The sequence below is a fragment of the Perkinsus marinus genome (assembly GCF_000006405.1).
Source record: "Perkinsus marinus ATCC 50983 genomic scaffold scf_1104296958914, whole genome shotgun sequence".
NCBI lineage: Eukaryota > Perkinsozoa > Perkinsida > Perkinsidae > Perkinsus > Perkinsus marinus.
Genome location: NW_003206607.1, coordinates 49,913 through 58,889, shown reverse-complemented (window position 1 = coordinate 58,889; position 8,977 = coordinate 49,913). Strand labels below are relative to the sequence as shown.

Here is an 8,977-nt window from a genome sequence, read left to right as displayed (position 1 = left end):
CAGCAACAATGATTGGTGCTAACGATATGCTAGACCCCCGATGCAAGGTAGACATAGTTGCAACCGACATATAGAGTAAAGAACAATGGTATAAATAGATTATCCTAAAACGACACTCAGGTCCGAGTTGTGGTTAGTCCTTTTGAATCCTCCTGCATTCGTAGTAAAAACGCTTCTCGTCGGCCTCGCCCATGCTGAAGGTCTTCCGAGGAAGAGCACCATCGTGCACAACAGTCTTGAAGAGATCCGACTTGTGCATATCAGGAAGCACAATACCAACGTTGGGCATACCAGCAGTGCAGTACCTAATAAACAACAGCATAATCACGGCTCGTATGTGCATGCGTGCAGATTTCCCATACCACTCTTCGCCCAAATCACACCCTAAAGCTCACCTTTCAATAGCTGTCAAACCATGAACATAATCAATCTTAGTTCCTTTAGCTTCATTATTCTTCATATAAGGATCCACAAAGTCCATAACAGTAGCAACATCCAAAACCTTCTTCGGGTTGGCAACAAAAACACCACCCTTCACACCGTCTACCATGTACCCAAAGCTATGACCAGCAACCTCGCCCTTCACTGCCTTCTTAAAGTCCTCCTCAGTCTCGCTCACAGTGACTGGGCCACAACCCTCCTTCTCCAAAAACTCTGTCATCTCCGTGATGAACTTCCTACTACCACCGTTAGCGTCGAATATAAGCCTATGAATAGCCTCAAACGCCAGACCATCATCATGGATGTTCTCAATCTCAACCAAGGCGAACCTCGCAGGGTGCGTAGCGATCTCCTCAGGGTCACTCAGAGTCGCCTTGACCTCCTGCCAGTAGGCCCTAGCAGTAGCCAAGGAGTGATTTCCATCACCAACTGCGAAGATGAGCGGCTTCTTATCAGCAGAAGCATCATACAGCTTGTGGAAGCGCTCAGGCTCAGCAATGACATTGAGGGCCTTGGCCACTTCAGCACTTTGAGAGCTCTCGCCGTCAACCCACCAGCCAGACAGATGACCACCGTTCTCCATAAGGTCAAAGTCATACACCTGCTTCAGCTCGTCCCTCTTAGCGAAAAGTGGCTCCAAAACGGTCTTTTCCGGATCGTCGATGAGGACCATAATATGCGGCAACTCCACAGGAGCGTTTCGACGCACATCTAACAATGACAAACATGACATAGTTAACACACTAGTGACAACAACTCACTCAAACGCGGGAGAATTCTCGACTCAATGGTGGCCTCCGTAGGACGGATCTTGCTCTGACTTCCGACAGAATAATCATACATCTCCAAATCCACAGCAGTGACCAAACCAATGCGCTTAGATCCAGTCTTGGTCGTTCGTTGGAGAACAACCATACCAGGCTTCTCAGGCTTCACCAGCACACCTTCCGCCGTGTACTTGGCCATATGGTCAGAGATGCTCTTCAGTATCTACCACACAGCATTTGCGCAACGGGGACCCCCACTGGGCTTACCTCCTCATCGTGGCCTTTCTCGAGATAGACCTCAGGGAACATCAAACGCAGAGTGCTAGGCTCGCTCCCCACAAACTGTTCCACACGCTCCCAGTAGTCAGGCTCACTGGTATACCTAATAGGAGCTGCTAAAGGAGGGAGCATCCAGTAACACGCCTTACTGATCACAAGCAATAACCGCCCATTTCGTCTTGTCTACTTTTTCAGCAGGCAACAACGTATAGGGGACGCGTACGCCAACCTTCGAAAAAAGCTCCTCAGCCGAAGAGGTCATGATGGTGTTGATATAAATGAATACGAACAAACTACAACAATACCACTCCACTACGAAATCGTCATTCCACCTCAACCAACAAGAGCCATAGTAGACAACCTCCCACAGCTTCGCTAGTATACTGGAACGCGACGAATCTCCCAAAGCCTAGCGACGCCAGGCGGAGCGATGCTTACTTCCACATCACACGCCCTCTACGAACGACCATGTAAAGCCCGAGCATTGTCACGACAGATGCAACACGAATAAACCACAACCAGCAGCATAAAGAACTGATGCCACTACCAAAATCTCGCCGCTTCAAAATAATTAAATACCTCTTCCTAGATTAGGACCTAAATCCTAATAATTCCAATGAATGGGTCGACTGTATTGGTAACTACGACCCTCCTATATGACGCTTCCTCATCTAACCTCCAGCCAAGGCTCATGCTAAAACGACTACATACCACACCATATTCAACCACCCACATCTAGCATGGTCATCTACAAGTAATTTTGTGTTACGTGTCCCCCCTCCCAACATGCCTCCAACGAAGGTGTTGTCACATTCATAACTCGCGAACAATAACACAAAAGAGGAGACAGTCAACGAGAAACACGTTCAGTACATAGTCGCTTAGAATTAAAACGATAACAAAAAGCACTTAGACACATGAGTACCACTCCTTTTACAGATCAGAGCCTTCATCAACAGACGAATCTATAGAGCCAGTCAAGGAGTCGCCTCTTGAGCATTCTTTCCTCCGCCAGCCGTGGCCACCCCTAAACCCAGCCCGTAATCAAACAATTCCCAGCCGCCACAACTCACCTGAATGCTCCTTCTTATCACCCATATGTTCAAGGAAACGCATCCACTTCACAAATTCAACCTCACCAAGCTCCGTCCTGACTTGGCCGAAGCATTCATACCTCCAACATGAACAACCTCAAGACCCGTCACGACAATACAGCCGCCTACACCAAACGCCCGACCTCTTCACTGTTCATAGGTACACCCAATTGGGAAAATGCCTCAGCCAACTCACTCAGGGATACCGAACCTTGCAAAGGCCTCCCACCAACCACGGCAAGAATAACCCACCACTGTAGTCCACGTCAATCTGGCGAAAGAAGGCTCTGAGGTCCTCAGCCTCCTCCTCCTCACTCGGCTTCACCAAAGCCAGCACCATCAGTACCTACCAAAGACCTCCCACCAACCGCTCCCCAACGACATACCACACCTTGAATTCTTCCTCGTCCAACTGTCCAGACCCGTCCTTATCAACCATCTTGAGGAGGGCACACGCCGACTTGCTCGCCTCCGTTCCCGGGACCACTCCCATGGCTGCCATAACCTGAGCCATGACCTCTACCACCCCAACACGAGCCATCACACTAGCACCTCCTCCATCTCCTGACAGTCGACAGTTCCACTGAGGTCAGCATCAAAGCTCTCAAAGGTCGACTCGACCTTCTCCTTGGCCTCCTCTGACAGCGACTTGTACGTAGCCAGCGCAGCCTCATACCTACCACAGTGAGCCCGAGTGATCCAACACGTGACCTCACCACCGACCTACTCCTCATCAGAGATGGTATCTGCCCCTTCAGCGGCAAGACGTCGAGCTTTACCCTCTAGCTTTACCACAGAAAGGACCTTCAGCGCTTGCGATAGTCGTTCTCGTTTAACATCAAAAGTAACCTAAGCACAAAACGTCACTAATACGTCACAATCTCCCCACCAGTTCCACGCCTCGATAATAATCTTCCAGTGACATGTTCGGATCAACCATGGATCCATAGGCTAGCGAAACTCTATGTCAAACTTCTCACATCTCGAGCGACCGAAATTCGCTGACAATTCGATACGGAAATAAATAGAAATACATAAGACACGCCTCATCGTATTGATAAACAAATTGTGTTCATTGCTATTACCTTCTCTATCAGCTGAGGATCTTTGAGATACTCGATGCTCGTCACCAAGGTGAGCCTACTCATAGCGTGAGGTACCTTGAAACGGTCACACTAGCAGCACCACAGACATGACCAACACTTACCAAGTATCTCGTCATCACCGCCCATTCCACCAACGATAGGACGTAAAACACCCAGGATACGACCGACCACTGAGAGGGGCCTCCAACAACGATAAGCACCTGCAACACATGTCGAGACTTCCTCCACAAGGTGCGGAGAACTCACGATGAGAGTTGCTGTAAGAACAGCTTGGAAGAACATCATCATCTCTAGCATGTGAGCAAAGATATCCAACGAATACTCCTCGAACCACATCAGACGCTCCTGTGCATTAGGAACCTAACAAGGGCAATGCGCCCCCACTGCGACCTTCTTGCCGCCCCCCAGAGAGACCAACATACCAACTAAGTATTCTTATAATCATTGTCAAGTTCCCCAATCGCAAAACCTCCATAGCCGTAGAATACCCCAGCCTCTAGTTCGAACTACAGAGGTGTTACAACCAACCACTCCCTACCACATCCTCATACAGGGTGATCGGCAAGCAACGCCCATCCCTCATAGTTCCTGCAACGCGCATATCGATGATCCCCTTCCGATGATAGTTGGATCACTTGCATACTCCCCTTACTAGCTCAGTCATAACGATACGATAAAAAATACACATTAATTGCAGAGAAATTACGAGAGATGAGTCATTGTTTCGAGTCAGTATGTAACCAACCGTTGCCATCAACCTACCCTATGCCTGTGCTGACAGATGATCTTCATCACAGTGCTTCTCTGATGCAGCGGTCGGAAGTATTCCTCTTGCTGGCGGAACCTTGGCACCCACGAGAACATTCCTGAGCACTGCATATAACCACACTACAAACACCACCGTAACCTCACTTGACTTAGCGTGTAGTAGCGGCTCAGTGAGATCCTCCTCCTCAGACGACTACACAAAAAGTCCATCCCCAAGACCTTCGAAAAACCACACATTACGCAAGCCGGTGATTCACTGTCAGAGGGGCGCTTAGTGGAAGCTCGATCAGGAGAAGACCGATAACTTCTCTGAAATGCTGCCAGGGATGTGCCTAACCGAACACAGGGGAAAAATGACATACACGACAATCGCCTTGAAGTGTACCAGAGAGCATCTGCAAGAGCACGACTGCTCTCGAAGGGACCACCGGGGAGAGAGCCATCATAACGTTGCTTATATGAACCTGACGGTGGATACCTCTTGAGAGGAGGAGAACCAATACTTACGTAGAAGGTGAACATAGCTAACAGCAATAACCACGAGAAACCACAAATCATAGCAATACGTATTGAAGTGGCATAGGACAGTATCTACGAGAACACAGAGTTACCTAGATCGAAAGAGTACACAACATTATCAACATTCTCACCCACGCAATACAAGGTGTGAAGAGAACAGCGACGACCCACGTAGCCAAATCAACTTCTACCAGTTCGACCTGATCAGAGAGCCTCATATCCTCCAAGATCCCCCCCTCTCCCTACAAAGCCCTCTCCAAGCTTTTCCGTCAAATACCTCTCAAAGTCGAAAACGATGGGGTCTCGAACCTCTGGCACCTGGCCAGGCGCTCACCACACGACACTGCATGGGACTGTCGCCACTCCCACCTGTGAAGCCAAGGCCAGTTTCTGCTGTTCTCGACGATGTGAAGGGAAGAGGAACTCATGACGCAGAAGCCTCCAAATGACAATATCACGTAGCTCATCAGGAACAACATAGGAGTACTGAAAAAACCACACAAGTTGCCCATCCTCAACTTCAGCGACAACGACAGCGACCTTATACCGCCGAAAGGATATTCCTGCTCAGGAGACCCCGAACATACAGTCGAACTTGACAGTGCGAAACCGACACAACTCCTTCATCTACTTGTCTGGCGTGTTCGGTTTGCTACCCCCATCGATTGGAAGCGGATGGGTTACTATTACAAGAAGCGCGATGGATATTCGTTTAAAATAGATACTCGTCTTGACACACAAACGCGATACATATGAGGTCAACACCCAAGCTACCCAGTTCTCCGAGAACTTCAACGGTGACTTCTCGTTCCCCTCCTCATCAAGGAAGCCTCTTTCGACTAGTCTACGCCTGATGCCAGGATGGATCAGCGAACGCCTCCGCGATGATAGAGTTACTCTAGGGAGTTATGACGGGGATCAGCGTGCTTCTCCCGACCTGTCTCGGGCATCTGCTCCCACACGTCCCACCTCCTAGTGATGCGCTCTGCACCCAGCATCAAAGTAATGCACTGGAATATGAAGACTACCATCACCTGAGGGTGTCCATCACACTACTCGTTATCTGAAGTCCCTAACTTACACAGAAGATTATCATATGAATTGACTCGAAGCTCTCCGCAAGAGGATCCTCTCCTCCCTCCTTCGCCGCCTCACCAACGACCTGTTCGCATGACGTGCACATGGTGACGAACTCTTCGGAAAGCAACCCAGCTTACAGCCTTGCTTATCTCCTTGGCTAATCCCGTCTTTGTACCTTACGAGCCGCACAGATCAATCACCTGCTACTGCTATTGGTGCGCTTACATATGAAGACAAACAGGCCGATGAACCCAAGGATCATGATTTCCCGGAAGAGAGTATCCATCATCCGCACCAAAGTAGTCTTCCCCTCCTCCTCGAGCTTCTCTCTGATTCTCTCTTGGATCTGCCGAGAAGGTCGATGCTCCCAAAGATGCCCGATTGCTTACGTATTCGAACAGCAATGAGAGGACTATCACCACCACGACCTCAGTGACGTAGACCCACGAGGAGACTTCTTCCTGTAGACGAGATGAATCCAAGCTGCAACGCATCTCACTGCCATCTAACCTCCTCCTCCTCCTCGGTCTCCATCTCAGCATGCATATCAGTGATGGAGGCCAGCGGCGAGGGTGCCACCAAGCGGGGCACTGATTGACTTGATAGGAACGATGGGTGGGAACTGGTAGAGCCCTGTAGAAGCACAACACATGAGCTGCACGAAGCAAGGGAGGACTACTACCTTCAACGAGGTGGTTAGAGATGAGATCGTCCAAGACAAGCACGCCGCCACTGCTCCAAATACCAACAGGCACTTGAAGAAAAACCCTGAAAAGGCGCGAGGACTCTTTCGTGGACAAGAAATGAGTCCATCAAATACTTCAACTACCTGCCGCTGATCTCCTCTTCGAGGTAGGAACGGCAATGAGGGGCATTAAAAGTTAACAGGCAAGCAAACTGCGGAAAGTTATTGGAACTCATTTTTAGTTAGAGAAACTCATACGCATCTGATACAAGCGCTAATCATTACATTGACCGATACTCTCCTTAGCCCATCTCTTTAGAAGATGAATTTTGCCTACTTCTTCTCAACATTAGTTGCGCGTCGTAAGTAGCGCTCGCCCGGTAATCAGCCACCACGGCGACCATAGTGCAACATAACCGTTGTGGTGCTGCTAGTTCTTGTTATTCAATACCCTTTCGCTCATATCGTCGTGGACTCTGCGTGTCAGTATGTTTTACTGATTACAGTTGATAAGCGTTCCACTCGTGACTCGTGTGACCCACCATGTCAGACGTATATATAGTCACTTGGACAAGGAACGTAGCAATGGGCGCAACACGTGAAGTGTTTCGTAGGCTGGTGACCATGACACAACCTTTTTCTGCAGTTGTGGGTCCCACTTCTACGGGAACATATGCATCGTTCGGTTACACTCTGTCTGTGCTCTGTCGTCGAAGAAGGTTGTCCATAGGATCAGGAGCTCCCATCTAAAGGTCTAGTCTTGCTCGCTTACCTCCGTAGTTGTTCAAGGATCTTGTCATATGATCTATCAGCGACCTTCCGAGGCCAATGCAGTATAGTACCGATAAGCGGCGAACCACTTCTCGAAAAGGAGGTACAGTTTCGCCTGTGAGCTAGACTTCGATTCGGATTGCTCCTCGAAGTCCATTCAGACGTTCTCGTGGGAGAGGGACCTTCTTCTTGTCCTAGCATCCTAGTGAAACTCTCAGGTCTGAGGCATACCAAATCTAGTCCCGGTCGAATCGCTCGGTCTACAGCACTTCTCGTCCTTGATGAAAGGCTGTTGCGAAAGGCCTTTTTTCAGGCACTAGGAGTGGCGATCGATTACGATCAATAGATTCAGCCATAGAGGACATGAAGGTCACGTTTCGGGCCATACAAGCTTCTACAATGGTAGGGATCACGGGAGTCTTAGTCGTAACAGAGTGCCGTTCTTTGTCGTCGTCACCATGCGTTATTCAGAGTGCTCTCAGTCGGAAGCTGGACTCCTTACAGTCAACAGAGGCTTCCTCTGGCCGGACCCTCTCCCGAATTTGTGCGATAATACAGCGGAAGATCACCTTCTTGGAGCTGACAGCATTATGTCAACCACTGAGGTGGTCCTTATAGAAGGCAGCAATGATGCCGCGACGTATGTCATATCCAGCTTATTCAGCATCGAAGGCAACGCTCTTCCCTCGCTTAGTTACTTCCGCGTATACAAAGACGTCACTGAGCTAGTAGAGGATTGGCCTGCAGTATTTAACTCTAACCTCATTCAACGCTCCAGGTGAAGGGTCGAGCGTTATCTCGAGAAGGATTGGCGGGCTGTTCGTGCGCCTATCTCTACGAGTGGGATCGATTCATTTTGTTGGTGCTCGTTAACTCGTATTCATTGGTCCTCTGGCCAGATACGCTCACGATTTTTATTCGAGTCGAGAATGGGCACGGCCTCCTACTGAGCGAGCGAGAGCCCTCCTGCTCTGGGGTGAGTGTCTCGGTCCAAGCGCATTCCATCCGTCACGTTTGATCGGAGGAAACTCTACAGAGTTCATCGCAGGTGACTCAATGTTGACCGACGGGGACCTGCGGGACTCCCTTCTCGCTAAGACATGGGAAGTCGTTGAGCATGCAATCTTCGATGCAGAACGTAGTACAGGCTCGATCGAGAGAAACAATACCATAGGGCAATGATTGTTGCCTAGACGAAGATCCATCTCCAAGCGCGCGCTCAACCACAGTATCAGCTAGAACGTCCTGTAGCTTGGCTGCTATTGAAGGTCATTTCGCCCTCGTTACGATGTTGGTGGCCGCTTCTGGATGCCCTCTCCAGGACGAATTCGACCCACGCGATTACGACACTGGTAGCCTCTTCTTTCGTGACTCGAATGTGCTATGGTATCCAGCGCAGTGCCGTGCCTCTCCATTCCATTGGAAGGGGAAGCTGCCGATCCAACTGCGCCACCCGGATACTCCGAA

The 8,977-nt window shown here is 49.6% G+C and overlaps 2 protein-coding genes across 2 annotated transcripts; both read right to left on the bottom strand.

The window, feature by feature from the left end:
• Window positions 1-133: 133 nt before the first annotated feature.
• Pmar_PMAR027866 (hypothetical protein) lies at window positions 134-1,749 on the bottom strand (the record flags this gene model as incomplete). The annotated part of the gene is made up of 5 exons (XM_002773363.1): window positions 134-305; window positions 396-1,152; window positions 1,203-1,431; window positions 1,476-1,590; window positions 1,637-1,749. The coding sequence occupies 5 exons, from the start codon at window positions 1,747-1,749 to the stop codon at window positions 134-136; spliced, it is 1,386 nt and encodes a 461-aa protein (XP_002773409.1).
• Window positions 1,750-2,464: 715 nt separating this feature from the next.
• Window positions 2,465-6,929, bottom strand: Pmar_PMAR027865 (calcium binding protein, putative; the record flags this gene model as incomplete). The annotated part of the gene is made up of 27 exons (XM_002773362.1): window positions 2,465-2,514; window positions 2,561-2,637; window positions 2,711-2,792; window positions 2,834-2,927; window positions 2,973-3,086; window positions 3,134-3,257; window positions 3,309-3,430; window positions 3,667-3,741; window positions 3,789-3,887; window positions 3,934-4,047; window positions 4,450-4,553; window positions 4,600-4,648; window positions 4,696-4,787; window positions 4,841-4,919; window positions 4,963-5,046; window positions 5,106-5,174; window positions 5,221-5,292; window positions 5,344-5,460; window positions 5,749-5,824; window positions 5,872-6,008; window positions 6,056-6,136; window positions 6,192-6,229; window positions 6,280-6,400; window positions 6,444-6,515; window positions 6,565-6,687; window positions 6,737-6,822; window positions 6,884-6,929. 27 exons carry the CDS (start codon window positions 6,927-6,929, stop codon window positions 2,465-2,467), a joined length of 2,397 nt encoding a protein of 798 aa, XP_002773408.1.
• Window positions 6,930-8,977: the final 2,048 nt, after the last annotated feature.